We start from the raw sequence: 18013 nt of genomic DNA on the forward strand, positions 1-18013 counted from the left end.
TGTGTGGAACATTGCAGAGTACCAACATTTCATCTTTTATCATCTCCTTTTATGCTTTTTAATATTCCTCTGCTATGAGAATAACATTTTATACTTATGAAAAATCAGATGTATAAAGCAATGATCTGAATTATTCATGTTAACTTTCTATATAAAATAAATAATCTCTTGAAAATATTTAATAATATGAATTGCTGAATAATTGTAATGTACACTTTCAATATCTGAGGCTTACCTTGGCCTTGGACAGAACTGCTCACATGGGACAAGTAAGATTTGCTTCCTGATGAGTTGCTTCCTTGCCACTACTCAGCAGGCAACCTTCCTTTAGCTCAGTCCAGAAAGGACTCAGCATATTTTGAACTGCTAGGTTGGCAGGAGCTGGAGCCGAACAACTGGAGCTCACCCCGTTGTGGGGCCTTGAACTGCCGATTGGCAAGTCCAAGTGGTGCAGTGGTTTAAACCACAGCGCCATCCATGTCCCTTATTAGCTGTAAAAGGGACAGCTATTGTTTGTTTTAATCATAGTTATGCAACCATGAGCGCTAGGTTCTTGTTCAGCAGGTTATAACTCATTTTTAAATGTCTTCCTTGTGAAATAGTCAACAATTGCTCTCATGTTGCAGGCCATCGAACGAGAAAAGCCTGAGAAGTACAGGAAACTCCAAGATGCAAGCAGATCAGCTGAGGCCCTGGTGGAACAGATGGTGAATGGTAATTACATGGCAGTTGATTTAGATAATCTTCTTAGGGATTTGATAAAACACACAAGTTCATATTTTTCACATGAATTATATTAGCAAAGCGCTTTGTGAAGGTACAGTTAAGTAAAGTAAGTTTGTATTTTTCGTATGTTTCTTTTGAATGATATCTTTTAATTAGAAAAGGAGAAACACTTGAAATTTAGCACCATGTGCTGAGACATAGTTCAAAATTATTTCTCCCTCCCCCCCCCCCAAAAAAAAATACGGTCCAGGCTATTAGCAAGCTGCTCTCAATCCTCATATATTAATTCAGTTCACAGTCCCATTTTTTGGTCTTAAGCTTTAGAACTGAATTTGTTTATTATCTTAAAACTTGGGGAAACTAGAGATTATTTAAATTATCTGAAAAAGATTGGACCTTATTTTTAGTGTGTGTCACTTTGATCACATGGCTTTCCTGCAGTTTCTTCAACTTGTCTCCTTTACCCCATAATAATATGCTTTTCTTCTTTCCTTTAAGTGTTTGTATCCTCTTGTTCCTGCCTGCCAACCTACCTTTTTTACTTTATCTGTCTCTTCTTTCAGTCTGTGCATCTACCACCAACAATATTTTCAAGACCAGTATTTACAATCCTATTTGCCATCTCTGTGCATTTTGCTTCCCATTAAATATATAATTCAAAGATCAGTTTCTCTGGATGGGCAGTTACCATATAATTTGCTTGCTTAAACCCTTTCTGGCCTGTTTCTTTGTGTATTGTTCCCCTTTGATTGTGAATTGGATTTTTAAAAAAAGAAAATTAATTTATTAAATACCTGGGCTGTTCTTATGCACTAAATAACAGAGTGCAAAGAGTACAGATCCAACTGTTGTATCTTGGAGTAGATTTCTAGGTCTTTTGCTCTTCTACATACAGAAACAGACTGGCAGGATAGCATCTTTCATTGCACATTTAGAGGGCCTGGGATACGCTGTGTAGCACAGCTGTGCCCTACCATAGAGCGGTATGGATATAGAGATATGATGGCCCGGCACACACACACACACCACACAGAGAGAGAGAAAATTGGGGAAATGTCCCCCATCATTTTTCTGGGTGACCTTCCTATTTCTGGGTGTGGCCAGTAGACTCAGGAGGGGTCCTAAGTGGGCTGCCTTCACTGTCATCCTATCCCTCAATATCTTCTGCCTGGAATAGTTGCCTCAGTCTGCCCAATGGTAGGTCTAGCTCTGAGTAGTGCATGTGTGGTAATGCTGAGAATCAAGCACCAATTGTTGCCTTAGCTTCTGCTAAGTGTCCTGCTGTTAAGACAAAATAATTGATTGGCTTAGCAGCATATGAAGCTGCCTTGTACTGTGTAGCCCAATGTTGTCTTCTCTGACCACCAGTGGCTCTTTCACATCACCTGCTATCTGATAGAGTAAATCGAGATGCTGGGGATTGAACCCAAAGCCTTCTGCATGTAAAACACACGTTGTGATCTTGTGCTCTGGCTCCTTCTCTGTTATGCCAGCTGTCTGGGAAGCATTTATAGTTGAAAGTTTTCTCATTTAAAACATCAACAAGACTTTATGTGTGAGTATTGTTGAAGTATCTTCCATCCTGATACCAGTGTAGCAGTTTGTAGAGATATGAATGGATGATTGGTTGTTATGACAGATTAGAACAAAGTTATTGTTGTACTGAAATAGATGCTAACTGAATATATTATGTTAGGAGGCATCAAAATGAGTACAAAGTGAATTTGTAATGATATGACACATAATGATGATGAAATCTGGTATATTCATTCCAAGCATCCTTGGAAGTCAAGAGCTAAAACTTATTGCTCTACATTGAAACTATGGCTAATGATGAATGCATTTGACAAGGTATACTTCACATTAAGTGGCATTTCAGAAGACTTTGTATATAAGGTGCTGAACAATTAAAATTATTTTAACACAATTTGATATGCACAGTACACAAGGTAATAAAATTAATGAAGGCACTTCAGGTACTGATCTCTATGTCCTTTGGGGACAATGTATTTATTCACTGCCGATATCAGGGGTTGTTCTGAATATAAAATGTGAAACGTTTTATGAGCCATTAACCTTGAAATTATAATATATTACCACAGAATTGGTATTGTATTATTCATCATGCCTGATGTTGATGGAAAGAGTTATGTACCTGCTGAACAACAGTGGCAACGTTTCCCCCCCAAAATTATGTATTCAGGAAGGACTAGTGGTTAGTGCAAAGCAACTCTGTTATGTAATATAACTTGCAATAAACCATGAAATTAAACCATTATACTCAGTTAAATCAGCTTAAATTTGCACACACCCACACCCAATATTTAAAGTTATTACACTCATCCTTCCAGAGCAATCCTATGCACGTCTATTCAAAAGTAAGGGCTTAATTATATGTTATGCCAAATACCTGGCTTGCAGCCATATTAGGTTTTTTAAAAATAATAATTTAAAAATCCTAGTTATGGGTTTCCCAATTTCCCTCAAGACTACAGTGTACAAGCAGAGGAGTTTGATCCTTTGTCATCTGAGATCCTGATGAAAATTGCCATTAGTAAAAGAAAAGAAAATCTCAGGTGCCAATGGAAGCATCCCCCTCTCCCAAAAGTAAACTGCAGCACCAGGACATTGGCGGTCATGTTTGGGATGGTAAGGACTGCATGCTACAGTCCCAGTGGAAATCAGAGGGCCCTACACCTTGGATTAATTTTTTAAAAATATTTTACTTGATTTTCAGGTAAGGCCTAAGTCTCATTGAATTCAATTAAGGATTGTATCCTTAATTTGCCCTTAGGGAAGCAGAAGGCTTAAGCCATGTGATGAGATTATTTAGAAGATGTAGGACTTGCTTGCACATAATACTAACAGTTATAGGCAGTATGCTTCTGAATTCCAGGTGGCATCTTGTTGGCCAATGTGAGAACAGGATGCTGGACTAGATGGGCCATTGGCCTGATCCAGCAGGCTCTTTTTGTACGGCTTAGTGATACCTAAATTAGCAATCAAGAGCATGAGCAAAACTTCAGCCTTATGTGATGCTGGCTCCCCTCCCCTTTGCCTGCATGGCTGCCAGAAGGACTGCTGCAGCATTTCGTTTCGCTTTCACAGAATCCCAGCTTAGGTTTAGGATCAGAGTTCTTCTTCACCTAGATTAAGTTTACCAGACGTCCCCTTTTCCTGGGGACAGTCCCCGGATTTCCATATCAGTCCCCATACAAAATCAATTGAAGCTGAAAAGTGTCCCCGGATTCATTGAAAAAAATCTGGTAACCTTAACCTAGATAAGTTACCTTCCCAGGTTGACGAGCCCTACCTTCCCCTTACTTCCCTCTTTGGGGATTTGATAAGGGAACCAGGATATGACATTTTATGTGGATAATGAGGAAGAGGGGATCATGGGAACCTTTGCTACCCATAGGTGTGTTCCCAACTGGACAGTTTCTGGATGTTCTATTTTACTGAGAATGTAGCAAAATAATGATTAGGGTTTTAAAAAATGTTTTATATACGATCCAGTAATCAAAGACTTCCAGATATACAGTGCTAAGATTTCCCCACCATCACTGCCTTTGATATTATATTGTGTTAACATTTGCTCTGGCAAATGCTGTTCATCATTCTCTTCCTTGTTGGCATCCTGTGATTTGGGATGGTCTGGCGTTTGCTCTGTGGGCTCTTTGTACTCTGTGTTTCCTGCTTGCTGTCCTTTCTCTGACCCTTTTGATTTGTAATCTGTGAGGATGTAAATTAGCAAATTGTATCTCTGTTATCTGGGGCAATTACTTGGTGTATTGAACTTCCAAAATAGTCATAATAATGTTTTTCTATGTAGTATATGTAGGGCTTTGGTAATATTCACCCTGTTCCTAGTACATGTGTGAATACATACTGTACTAGTTTACATTTGCTGCCCGGCCGAAAAAATTGTCTTCTTTTTCTGTGTAACTTCCCATTTCACACAATTGATTTCATTAGTTCTACATTATCTTATCCTAATGCTTCATTTTTGCAGTGCAGTTCATCTTAGCAATAATACTTTCCTAGACTTTTACAGGGGCATTAAAATCCTCTCTCCACTAACGCACAACATCTGTATGTTCAGGATCATTTCTTTGATGATAAATCATTTGTCGGTTTTATGAGATTTCTGATAGAGAAATAGGGTTGTTAAATTTCTTCTTTTTTATCCACTGTGACCTAAAAATAAACGTTTTAAACTTATCTCTCTCCCCCCCTCCCCCAAATCTTTCCTTCCTTTCTAGAGGGGCTTAATGCTGACAACATCAAACAAGCCTCAGAGCAATTGAACAATCGCTGGATTGAGTTCTGTCAGTTGCTGAGTGAAAGACTAGCATGGCTGGAGTACCAAAATAACATCATTGCCTTCTACTCCCAGCTGCAGCAATTGGAGCAGACAGTAATTACTGCTGAAAACTGGCTGAAAGCACAACCCACACCAACGGCAGATCCTAGTGCAGTGAAAACACAGCTAGATAAGTGCAAGGTTAGAAATTCTGTCCTGGTCTTTGCAGTATTGTGCTTCATACATATTGCTGCATCTACTTTAGGTCTAACAATCAGGTTTTTTTCTGCAGAGTGGGAAAAAGGATATTTGTATTTTACTGTTCAGCTATGTTGTCAGTCCTATAAGAGGATCAAGAAACAGGGCCTGCTCACATATAGGCATTTTCAGCTTGCCACTGGGCTGTGTTGGCATAATAGTGCAATGTATTTTATTTGAACAGGTGGTGCTCCACACAAATGTTCTATATGGATTGCCCCATTTTCATGGTTCCATCATGAAAATTAGAGCGTCAAATTGTACACAAACTTTCACATGAGCACAGCACTCCTACAGGTCTTATGCTGACCTCATGTATGTACAGTGTGATCCCATGAGATCTGCCCCATATAGACTATTCCACAATTCTCTTTTTTCATACTTACCTTAGTAATGACCATTCAGCAATAGTGAAGGGCAGCAGCAAATGTCGTGCATGACCTCCAACCATGGCACACAAAAGCCGATGCAAAATTTCAGTTCCATATTGCATTTTAAAATCTGCCTTTCTTGCTCTTCTGCTGAGAATGCAAGTTAAATGGGGAAGGGGAAGGAGTGAGAAGTAATAAGCATGTTACGTATGAGAAGCTATGGCAAACAGAGGCACGCCTACCATTTTCCTGCTAGAGGAGATCAAGGTGGCTTTGACAGATACCTAGAGCATCTCACAATGGTCACTGTGGAGACTCTTGAATGATGCATAAGGGATTGAAAATACAGGGAAAGGGAAAGTGATATGTTTTATGCATTTTTTTTTAAAGTGCAAATGGAAACTGTCTACACTAAGTAAATATTACAATTCTATCTTCATTGTCTATGGGTGGATTGCAGGTGACTCTTAGATCTCATTTGATAATTAGTACAAAACTCTGTGGTGTGGTGATTAGACTAGATGCCCATTTGCACTATATATTTAAAACAGTACTGTACCACTTGAAGCAGTCGTGTCCCTCCCCCCCAAGAAAAAATCCTGGGAACTGTAGTTTATTAAGGGTTTGGAAAATAGTTAGGTAAAGGTAAAGGGACCCCTGACCATTAGGTCCAGTCGTGACCAACTCTGGGGTTGTGGCGCTCATCTCGCTTTATTGGCCGAGGGAGACGGCGTACAGCTTCCGGGTCATGTGGCCAGCATGACTAAGCCGCTTCTGGCAAACCAGAACAGCGCACGGAAACGCCGTTTACGTTCCCACCGGAGCGGTACTTATTTATCTACTTGCACTTTGACATGCTTTCGAACTGCTAGGTTGGCAGGAGCAGGGACCGAGCAACGGGAGCTCACCCCGTTGCGGGGATTCGAACCGCCGACCTTCTGATTGGCAAGTCCTAGGCTCAGTGGTTTAACCCACAGCGCCACCCACGTCCCGTTGGAAAATAGTTAGGAGACCCCTATTCCCATCACAGAGCTACAATTCCAGAGTTCCCTGAGAAGAGGGATTGACTACTAAACTACTCTGCCTGCCCAGAGAACAGAGAACATTGCAATAAACAAGTCTTGGCTATCTTTGACCAAGAATGGCTGTAGTTGGCATACCAGTTGTAGCTGGTAAAAAACACGCCTAGCCATTGATGCCATCTGAGCTTCCAATGACAAAAATGTTTTTGAATGAGAGAAATATAGACTTCAGCAGGCATTTTAAGTAAGTTTTCTGATGTTATGGGTAGTTTTAAGTGGTTTTATTTTTATCGCATCTTTTTCTTGTTACTGTACAACACCATATACAGATGTGAAGTGGTATTTAACTTCTTGAAATAAAAATAAATTAATTCATTCTTACTTTTAAAACATATTTATATATTATTATACAGGATGAAGTCATCCACTTATCAACCCTTCAGCCCCAGATAGAAAAACTAAAGGTTCAAAGCAAAGCATTAAAAGAGAAACAACAAGGTCCAATGTTTCTAGAAGCAGATCTTGTTGCTTTTACCAACCACTTCAATCAAGTTTATGATGATGTGAGAGCTAGAGAAAAGCATCTACAAAGAAGTAAGTGTTACTGTTATTTATACCTCATTGCCTCCCAAAAATCTGTGAAACAAAGCAGACATTTAATTTGACGTGTGTGTGTGTGTGTGTGTGTGTGTGTGTGTGTGTGAGAAAATGGGTTGTATCCAAAATAGTACACATCCCATCAACACAAGGATTTTCACTTGTAGGTCAAGGCCCCCAAGCCAACCCCGGGAGAATAAAGACACAAAGACACAGAATTTAAGGTTAATGTTAATGGGCAAATTTAGGTCACACCTTTATTGGTTACAGAATGTGATGCCCCCTTGAAACCGCATTATGAGTCTTAATCTTGTTTGTAGTGTAAATTACAATACATTATGCGCATTTACCTATAGTGTTCTGTGGAATATGCAAAAGAGTTTTATTGATAGTGTAGCTAATTTAGAGAAACAAAGCTGGTTCCTGTTTGTAAGGGAAAGTGTTAGCAAGCAGGAGAAAGGATGAGACTTTTGCAGATGTTGATATATGTTGGGACTAAGTTTGTGGTTAGTCTGAATTCTTGTGATAGCTTTCACTAAATGCTTGTACTTTTGAAATACTGTTTTTCAGTTGTTGAGAAGTTAACAAAGATATTTGAAGAAAACAAAAGTGTTGCCTTTCTGTGTGCTTTGAAGTGTATCTCATGTTCTCTCTTGAAAGAAAAATCATACTTTTAAACTTTTACATAATACTAGCTCCTTCTAGTGGCTGTTGCAGATGTACTGACTGATCCATTCCTGAGGAAACTCAGATGCTAGGAACTGCATGTTTCAAACAATAAAGCTATGCTTACTAATAAGCAATGTAGCTTATATTGCACATTTAAAACAATCAATTTTTGCCATCAGAAAAGCAAGTGCATTATTCTGAAAAGGTGTGTAAAGTTTTCCTTCATAATTCTGAAGCTATAGCATTTTTCTCATTTCCTGTTTCCAAAATTTAAATGAAGGCTATAATCTCAACACCAAAATGAGGCTTCAAACTGGCATCTACTGGCAATCCTAAAACATATGTGTTGGTGACTATTTCACTGACATACCTTGTGCCCTGTTTTTGCATCAGTTTAGTGTTCTAGAAGTTAGTAACCATTTTCATTGGACAACTACACACAGGGTAATTATCATGACGTACTTCCTAAGTATGATTTAGAAAATTTGAGAATTATGAAGGCTCCATGTTAGAATATAATCAAGTAGATTTTCCCCCTCACCCTGTCGTTTTCATGCTAGTTATTGAACAGTTAATTTAACCTTTTTTTGGTCTGTGAAAATGTACTGAGAAGCTGAAACTAGTATTTGGGACTGGTTTGCTGAGAAGGCATAAATTTTCTATCAGTTGTGCTTCATATGTAGCTATGAATTCATCTACCAGAGTGTACTTCTAGAAAACCCCGTATCAGTCAAAAAGAGCATGTAAAGCATGTAACCAAAATGTTAAGATTTGACTTTCTTTCATTTTTTTGTTTTCAGAAGTTTGAAGAACATACATATTTTTAACATTTTTGCTTTGCATTAAAGTTCTTGTGAATAGCACACTCTGCTCATGGAACACTTCCATTGGAGAATAAGTGGAAGCATGATTTTTCACTGATTCCTCCTTCCATTGTAGCTATCTGTATCTCCCCAAACTGTTCTGGAGGTGTGGAGGAGCTGAGGTGGCATGTGCGTGGGAGAGAATGGAAGTCAGAAATTGCCTCCTTCCTCCAGTGAGATCCTCCATTGGATCTCAGCCTCCCTTTTGCAAGTAGGAAACATTTTTCACGGAAAAGCAGCACTGAATCTGATCCTTTGTATACATTTTAATAGTATTCTGCTTCTTAATAATGGCTCATATATAACATAACACAGAATGCTGTGGTAAGGATATTTTGTACAAACATTGTGTAGGAAAATTAAAAATATTGTGTCACATTATTGCTAGCAGTGCAATTTATACTTTAGGCCTCAAGCAGTTTGAAGCATTATACTTTGCAGCAATAGTTTTTGTTAAAAATACTGAATGCTCTTTTGAATTATTCTGTTGCAACATGATTCTTTTTTGCTGAATTTATCACTTTTTAAGATAATATTTCCTAGGCTGCATTGTCGGATACAGATGAAAGTGGCTTATATTTTGCAACACAAATACAATCTCATTTTCTTGATTAATTATTTTCTCTTTAAAAGGAGAAACCAATTGTGAAATTTATTAGATAATATCTTCTTTTCTATCCCTGCTCTATATTTTTTCCAGTAACATATGCAAACTACTATCCATGAAAAGCTTTTCAGCAATCATCCAGTACACTATAATAAAGCAAGTGATGTTTGTTTTCATATAAATAATTTAGAAGAAAAACTCCAGTGAATAACCTCAGTGAATGCTCTTTATTCAACTTCTTCTAGCATAGTAGTACATCAGATAAACTTATTAAACTAGTAGCTGGGCATATATTATATTTTGTCATTGTGTTGGTTTTCAAATTCTGCAATATGTTGTTAAAATTGTAGGGAATAGATAGAAAAGTGTGTGTGTGTGTGTGTGTGTGTGTGTCCCATGCCTATGAAACATCAGGAAATTTCCACTCCCTTTGTTATTGCCATTACCACACATTAATATGAAGTCATATTAGGTGCTATGTAGGACACAGAAGTGACAAAGAGCCTGTTCTGAGAAGTTAGAATCTACAGGCCTATAAGTACATTACATATGCAAAATCTGTTTACAGCAACCAAACACGTGGTTTTCTGAAAGAAGTTCTTTAGCTCTTTACTGTGTTGGAGAGCCATAGCTCTTTTATTCAACTACAGTTACAAAGGTTTCTCTGGGTAAAAAAAGCATATTTAAATTGGTTTCAATACAGTAGGTGTATTGGCTTGTACAGTAGGTGTGCAGTAAGATGTACAAGGCAAAAGTGAGGAAGAGGACAAGGTGAAATAAAGGACAGTAAAATGGGCTGACAGAGAAGTAATAGGTGGCATATGCTGCAGAAACGAGGAAGCTACAGTGGTTCAGAAAAGATTTTGGTGAAGAAGTTACTTGTGAATAGGAATCCGAAAGTTGAAAGAGGGAGACTTGAAGAAGATGGAAAAGCTTCTTCTGGGTAGTGAAGTGCGAATATCCTGTTATCTGTCCTGAATCTATTTAAGAGTTCCAATCAAATGTTCACAAAGGCTCAAGTGTTCACAAGGCACTTGCAAATTAGCCACTCCTCATGGCTGAATGCCTGGAGCAGAGGAAGGTGGCATAGACAGGTAATTTCAGGCCTTGGTGGAATATATTTTCCCGGTGGGAACTGTGAATACAAGTCCCAAGATCCTAGTGGCAGGATAGAGATGCTTCACACAACACTTCCATTTTGAAGAATATAAATCTGACGTTTTCTTCTCAGCAAAAATGATGCATTGAGCATCAATTTCTTGCTAAGTATTCTGGTGAGAGAAAGATGCTACACCAGGACCTGGATCTGGCTTTCCCTTGTCTTGTCCTGCCCCATGGTAAACATCTGGAGAATGAGGCATGCAGCAGCTGATTCCAAGTCAAGACCTTTTATTACAACTCCTCTGCTCACCTTAGTCTTACCCACAAGTGCTTGATGCTTATCTAAGGTATCAAAGCTTATGCAAGTGGCCTCGCTCTCAGTTTCATGAAATTCCTATTTACAGGCATGCACTATCCTGCACCGATACATTATGTTGTCCTAGGTGAATGAAGCACATTAAACAGCATAGCAGTAACACATCAAGTGACCAGGTTGTGACAGGTTTATGTTTAATGTTTGCCCCTTATTTATTTCTGGTCCTTTGCAACTGTGTCTGCCCCAGGCAGCCAGTGGAGATCCAGAGTCTCTGGACTGCACCCCCTAGAACAAGTGTGGGGAGCCTTTGGCCCTTCAGATCTTGTTGCACTCCCATCAGCCCCAGCAAGCATGGCCAATGGCCAAGGATGACAAGTAGTTCAGCAGCATCTGGAGGACCCAAATTCATTCACACCTGCAGCTATTCTGTGGTTTTTGAAAAGTGCACACAAATATTTCTGTTTCTTTGTCCAACATATTTACATAACCTAGGCAGGCACCCCTGGAAAGCTGACAAACCCTGCGTAAGCAGCTCACCACATGGGGTTGATCTGTGACACTATCTTCTCAACAGAGGGGTTTTAGCCATTTGCCAAGAAGGACAACAGGCAAGGCAGCAGGGAGGTCAGGGTGGTGGTGTGGATACACTTTCAGGAGCGCCAAATCGGTTCCTTTGCTATACTCGCACTGCACCAATGTCCTTGTTGTCTTGCCCCTCTCCCTCCTGGTCAGCACTAGTGACACATCTCTGAAAAGCTAGTCTTGAGCCTTCACTCTGCCCAGTGACTGCTTCTGAATCCAGGCAACTGCTCAATTTGCCTCTATGGCTGGCAAGCCTTGAACATAGGAAATAGTATAGCAGAAGGGTCAGGACTGACTGAAAACTGTTTATAAGGATCTAGGATAATGAAAAATAGATCAGATTTCAGGTGTTAGTTGGGAATACTTCTAAGAGAATAGGGTCTTCTATAGCTATGCCTCTCAAGGCTAAGCAGAGAAAAGGCAAGTCTTCTGAATTAACTTTGTGAAGCTGTTATATACAGTTATAGATTGGCATTCCAGATCTGTAGTATGCTTTTACAGTTAATATTGTGTGGCCAAATGTCAGAAAATTGATTATTTCCAACTTGTGTTCCTCAGTTTGAGTTCTCTCAACAGCTACAATTAGAACTACTGTTGAAAGCAGAAAGTGTCTGCTTCACTCTCATGCAAGCCACATCCTATTGAAATCAATGGCAACATTCCAGTTGGCTTGAATGGATCTTTATTTTATACCCTAGTGAGTTGCTGGTGCCTCCACAGATGTTAACCTATTTTAAGGCATCTGCAATGCCATTCTAATGGGGGCAGTTTAATAAAATGCTATGCTAATGTTCTAATCTAAACATTTAACAGATGTCCTAAAGAGAAGATTGCTTTTATAGATACTCTGAATACAATAACATGAACCATAAAAAGGATATTGGCACTTTCAGTAATAGTTTTTAAAACAGACTCCAATTCTAAATAACATGAGATGTGAGAATATGAGAAATATTCTTGGGCCAGCCTGTTGATTCTAAAATTAAACTTTTTCATGTTATAATCTGAGGCAACATGCTGATTACATTATGCTTTCGGAAGCCCTGGGTGGGGGCACTGCACAGCTCCCAAACTGAGACAAACCTCTCCGGGTGTCTTCCTTGTGGAAGCCCAGGACGTTCATAACTCTTCAGTCCCACAGCAGCAATGTTGCAGCAGTGACGCATATCCGAAAATATGTGCACACTCAAACAGCAGAGTAAAGCTGGAAGCTGAGGTGATGAGGTGTGACATCTAAGTTATATTTATTAGGCAATATATACAGGACAAAGCAATCATGGCATCCTCTCACATCTTCTCCAAGACAGAGAAAAAGTATAAAAGTACAAAACAATGGAAGAGATAGGGCTGGCTTCTGTTCTCACACTTTCTAAGCATGGAATGTAAACACAGACATGTGATTAGGAGCAATGGGAGAGAATGAAAATGCTGACTTCTGCCTATTTCTTTACTGCATGTGTGATGTGCTCATTCTTAAACATGTTTTGAATCTCCACCATAATAATCATAATGTTTTCTGTGTTATTTTCACAAATGGTTTTCTCATATAAGGCAAAAAGCTCAAGTTTGCAAATCCTGAAAATGACCTTTTATTCTAGTGATTATTTTATAGTGTGGAAGAAGAGTATGGGCCAAAATGTTCATGGTACATCAAGCTCAAATTTGAGATGGCTTTGTGTCTTTAAGAACTGATTCGAAAGGAAAACTGTGTCAGATGTAGGTTGTCCTATCATAGTAACCCAAGAATAAGTAAATCCAGCCCTGGCCCTTCTTCAATTTTGGGTGACTTTTTAAAAGAAAAGATCCTCTCAAGAACTTTATTTGAAAACCCCAAAGTAGTCAATGAGGAAAGTAATCAAAAGGCACTGGGAAGCAATCTATTATTTATTTTTTCATTTGCTTCAATTTATTTAATAGATTTTTGCCCTGCTTTATTTTCCAAAAGAATAGTAGCTAATAACACAATAACGAACGATGTTGAAATCCTAAAATGTGCAATAAATGGCACACCAGCTGATCATAAAACAATTCAAACAGAATACCAAAACCTTAATAGAATAAAACAGTAGGAAAAAGAAAATGTTGATTACCTGCAGCAAGAGACCATAAACTAATGAGGTATCCAGCTAACTTGTTCCATTTGCACAAGGATTTCTACTTGTGCCATGGAACTCCACCCCTTCCTTGTGCACCCTAAATCTGTTCTGGGTTTTCCTGCAACCCTCCAGAGCAGATTTGCAGCAGGTGCAAGTGGGTGCGTGGGGAGAGGGGAAGGAAGGGAATCTTCCATTGTGCAAGTGGAAATCCTTGCACTGATGAAACAAGTTGGTTGGATACCACCCCAATATTCAGCCAATTCCAAAGGCCTCCTGATAAAGCCAGATGCTAACCACCCAGTGCTCAGGCCAGATGGGCACCCTGGTAATTGCATTCCTAAAGGTGTTAGCCACAAATCAAAAGACCCTGCTGCTCATAGCTATATGGTGCACTTCAGCTGGCAGTAGGACGGGGAACAGAGCAAGAATCATTGAGTGAAACACTTCAGGGGAGAGAACATATGAGCCAGAGTGGTACTTAAAGTACACAGACCAAACACTTTTTAGACCAAACTGTTTCTGAGATGCTCCATGCTCTCCTCACTTAGAACTACAATTCAGGATCCAAGCTGTTCTGTATAAAATAAAGCTCCATGTTTTCCCATTTGCTATAAATGGCAATATAAAAATGGCTATAAGGTTTTCCCTAGGGGCTAAAGTGGATAAAACTTATAGGCACAGGAGCCCCTCTGGAGTGGATTAAGCCGGTCAATGTGCAGACAAATAGGTCCAGGTGCTTTTTGTGAGGAAGTAAAAGAAATCCATTTTAATTCACAATCCCTTATTGGGAGGGGGGGAGGTAGCAGGGTTTTGTCTCTTGCTCTTTCTTATCTTAAAATAGTTAAGAAGTGAATGAGTGCTTGTATACTTTGAAGTTTACACTGACCTTTTCTTCCTGGTGCTTGTTTGTTTCCTCCAACAGGCCTTACAATGTAAGTTTGTATTGAAAACTTGATGTGGAGTTTAGAGGAGATCTGATTTGTTGTTGTTAAAGCAGAACAATTTAGGGGTTTTTTATTTTTAAAAAACCTTCTACGGCTGTACTTCAACAACAACAAACAAGAACAGCAACAACAATCCAGAGCTCTTCGGTGCTCTGCAGGGAGAATCATTTCTTTAAAAGCTCCTGGAAACAGAGAGATGTAGGAAAAAGTAGAAAATCACAAAAACAGCAGAGTAACAGAGCAACGCAAGGCATTTTGGCTGACCTGATCTGATTTGGCAGGGATTAGGTTATTGACCACACAATTTGACTCAGAAGGTAAAGAAAGACCCTTGAATCACTCCAATTTTTCCTTGTTTTTAGCATTCTCCCCCCATCAGCTGATGCATACTCCAGTAAGAACCAGCATCCTCAGTTGAGCCCAGATAAACAGTGCAGAACACTGGGAGCTGGGAGGTGCAGTATTTGACCAGATTTTGGCCTGGGCTACTCTGAGAACCACTATAGCTGAGGGAGATTGGCCAGATGAGGGTGAATCCTGGCAGAACCTTGCTTTGCTTCTTTTTTTGGGAGGGCTACAGTTGCAACTTGTCTGCTTTTGTTGTGTTGTGATCTGAAAAGAGGTGCGTTGATTTGTTTTTGTTGTGTAATGGTTACAGTTGCACAAAACTGAATTACATGGAATAAAGCAATGTACATTTCTCCCCTTCCAATGCAGCTTTCGATAGTTTGCCACCCATGCAGTATAAGGAAACTATGAACACTATTCTCTTGTGGATTCATCAGTCTGAAGCCAAACTCTCCATACCTCAGGTTACAGTCACTGAATTAGAAATCATGGAACAAAGGCTTAGGGAGCTAAAGGTAAGCACAGAAAACATGGTGAGTTTGTTTTAATTGACAAACACTTGCTGTTTATATATTTAAAAATAACCATAAGCATACTGACAGATTTCATAATGTTAGACATTATGGTTTATTCTTAGACTGAATTTAATATAAGCCAATGCACTATTATTATTTTTATTAAAGGCTTTGCAAAGTTCCCTGCAAGAGCAACAGAATGGACTCAACTATTTAAGCACAACTGTAGAAGAGATGTCTAAAAAAGCTCCTGCAGAGGTCAGTCAGAAATATCAATCAGAAATTGAAGGGATCCATGGCCGTTGGAAGAAGCTATCAACTCAGTTGACAGAGAACTGCCAAAAACTTGAGGAACTGATCACGAAGCTACAACAGTTCCAGGTTAGCTGGAATTTTCTTTACTTCCTTTATTTATTATTCATGTGATGTCAGCTATGTGACATTTCACCTAGTGTCATATATGGAGTAAAAGCAATCTTCCCTTATAGGGGCCTAATCCAAGAAATGGGACTTGGAATATAGGCAGGGTTGTATTGAATATTAGTGCTATTCAGAGGAGACCCATTGACATAAAAAGTATGACATCCAGTTGTTCTGAAACTACACAGAAAGTGTGTATGGTGGTGGGAGAAAAACACTTTTAAAAAGCAGTGCAAAATCAGAAGAAAATGAACAGGAAATATATTTTGGTGGGATGAAAGAACGTCTCCCCCGCCCCCGTGCCTGCCTCTGATCTAACACATACATACTATAAAGAATCTATGCATATCTGCACAAATACTAGTGATGGCTACTCTCAATATATACAATTATTTTGCTATATATTTCAAATGATTTAGAAAACAAAATCTGGGAGAACTGCTATTTCCTGGTATGATGATCAATAAGGGTAGTAATTAGACCAAATTAGGAAAAACAAATGAAATATTTGTTTACATTTTTAAGTAATTCAGATACATTAGCAATCTCAAAGATATTCTTGATGTTTATCCATGAAGACACGTCCAGTTGTATTTTATCACTAACAAATGCTTCATATAATAAAATGCATTGCTTGTTGAAAAACAGAATGACTCTAAAACCCTGAAGAAATGGATGGCTGAAGTGGATGTTTTTCTAAAAGAAGAGTGGCCTGCACTTGGTGATTCAGAAGCACTTGAGAAACAGCTAGAACAGTGTACAGTAAGTCATGACTTTGTGTACATTTGATGTACGAAGTAGATCATAGCAAATGCAAAGTATCATCTGTATGTATAGCCTTCCTACAAATGCAATTATCGTCATTCTGCTTTAGGAGATGGTTTGTGTGGGTGTCAGAACATACTCCTAAACGCCTGCAGCATCCTGTTCTCTCAATGGCCAACCAGCTGCCTATTGAGAGCCCATAGGCAAGACATAGGTACAACAGAACTCCCTCCTCTTGTGTTTTCCAAAAACTGATGTCCAGAGACATGATACTTTTGATACTGAAGGTAGTGCACAGCCATTGTAGATAGTGATATCCTTATCCTCCAGTTTGTCTAAAGCAGGGGTAGGCAACCTAAGGCCCGTGAGCCGGATGCAGCCCAATCGCCTTCTAAATCCGGCCCATGGACGGTCTGGGAATCAGTGTGTTTTTACATGAGTAGAATGTGTCCTTTTATTTAAAATGCATCTCTGGGTTATTTGCGGGGCCTGCCTGGTGTTTTTACATGAGTAGAAGGTGTGCTTTTATTTAAAATGCACCTCTGAGTTATTTAGGGGCATAGGGGCATAGGAATTCGTTCATTTCCCCCCCAAAATTATAGTCTGGCCCACCACATGCTCTGAGGGACAGTGGACCGGCCCACGGCTGGAAAAGGTTGCTGACTCCTGGTCTAAAGCCTTTTAAAGCCATCTAAATTGTTGGCCATCACTACACCTTGTACCGTATAACCTAGTTTAACTGTCTGCTGTGTGAAGAACTATTTCCTTTTGTCTGTACTGAATCTTCCAACATTCAGTTTTATTGTTTCATCCCAAACTCTAGCATTATGAGAGAGAAGGAAATAAAAAAATCACTGTCTGCTTTTTTCATGCCTTACCATGTTCCTTTTCCCCCTAAACTAAAAAGTATCAATATTTGGCACAGTGTTGCATCTGCACCTGATTCATGCTTTATCTCACGTCAAACAAACCATGAGCTGTAGCCGATTCTTGGCTTACCGCTTGTGACTTGCTTGGGTGATGCTTTAGCTGAGATTCCTACATTGCAGAAGGTTGGACTAGATGATCCTTGGGTCCCTTTCAACTCTATGATTCTATGATTCTATGAAACCACAAGCCTGAGTTTGCACATAACACTTAAGGCAAACCATTGCGTAGCATAGGAGCGTCAAGAGGGGAAGTTTTCTCTCTGTGAACCAGCATACTTGTTTACAGTAAGCCATAATTTGATTTAGCATTGTATGAGAACAAGGTCTGCTTCCTTTTTAAAATTAGATGAGCTATTTCCCAAATATTTATTCTAACTGTCCTTCTGTTGCATTATGTTGTTTTATATAATGACTCTAGTTCAGGCAGGATTAAAGTTAAGTGACATCTATAAAACAGTTGAAAGTTAAAGTGTTTTTTTAACCAACTGGCTTCCTGGGCTGCTGTGATTTTCATTAAAACAACAAAGCATGAAAATACCAGAAATATACCCTCATAAAACATTTGTTTTACTATTATGATG

At 39.2% G+C, this 18013-nt stretch overlaps 1 protein-coding gene across 10 annotated transcripts in view; it reads left to right on the forward strand.

Moving 5' to 3' along the window:
* The window catches only part of DMD (dystrophin), a 1009769-nt gene that overhangs the window by 414547 nt on the left and 577209 nt on the right, over nt 1-18013 (forward strand). For all 10 annotated transcript variants that reach the window (XM_081858834.1, XM_081858841.1, XM_081858836.1 and 7 more), the window contains 6 exons: nt 627-714; nt 4989-5230; nt 7094-7274; nt 15173-15318; nt 15487-15699; nt 16387-16500. In XM_081858834.1, coding sequence (XP_081714960.1) covers nt 627-714; nt 4989-5230; nt 7094-7274; nt 15173-15318; nt 15487-15699; nt 16387-16500 — 984 coding nt within the window. The remainder of the gene's footprint in view (nt 1-626; nt 715-4988; nt 5231-7093; nt 7275-15172; nt 15319-15486; nt 15700-16386; nt 16501-18013) is intronic.

The sequence above is a fragment of the Podarcis erhardii genome (assembly GCF_964252035.2).
Source record: "Podarcis erhardii genome assembly, chromosome: 4".
Lineage (NCBI taxonomy): Eukaryota > Metazoa > Chordata > Lepidosauria > Squamata > Lacertidae > Podarcis > Podarcis erhardii.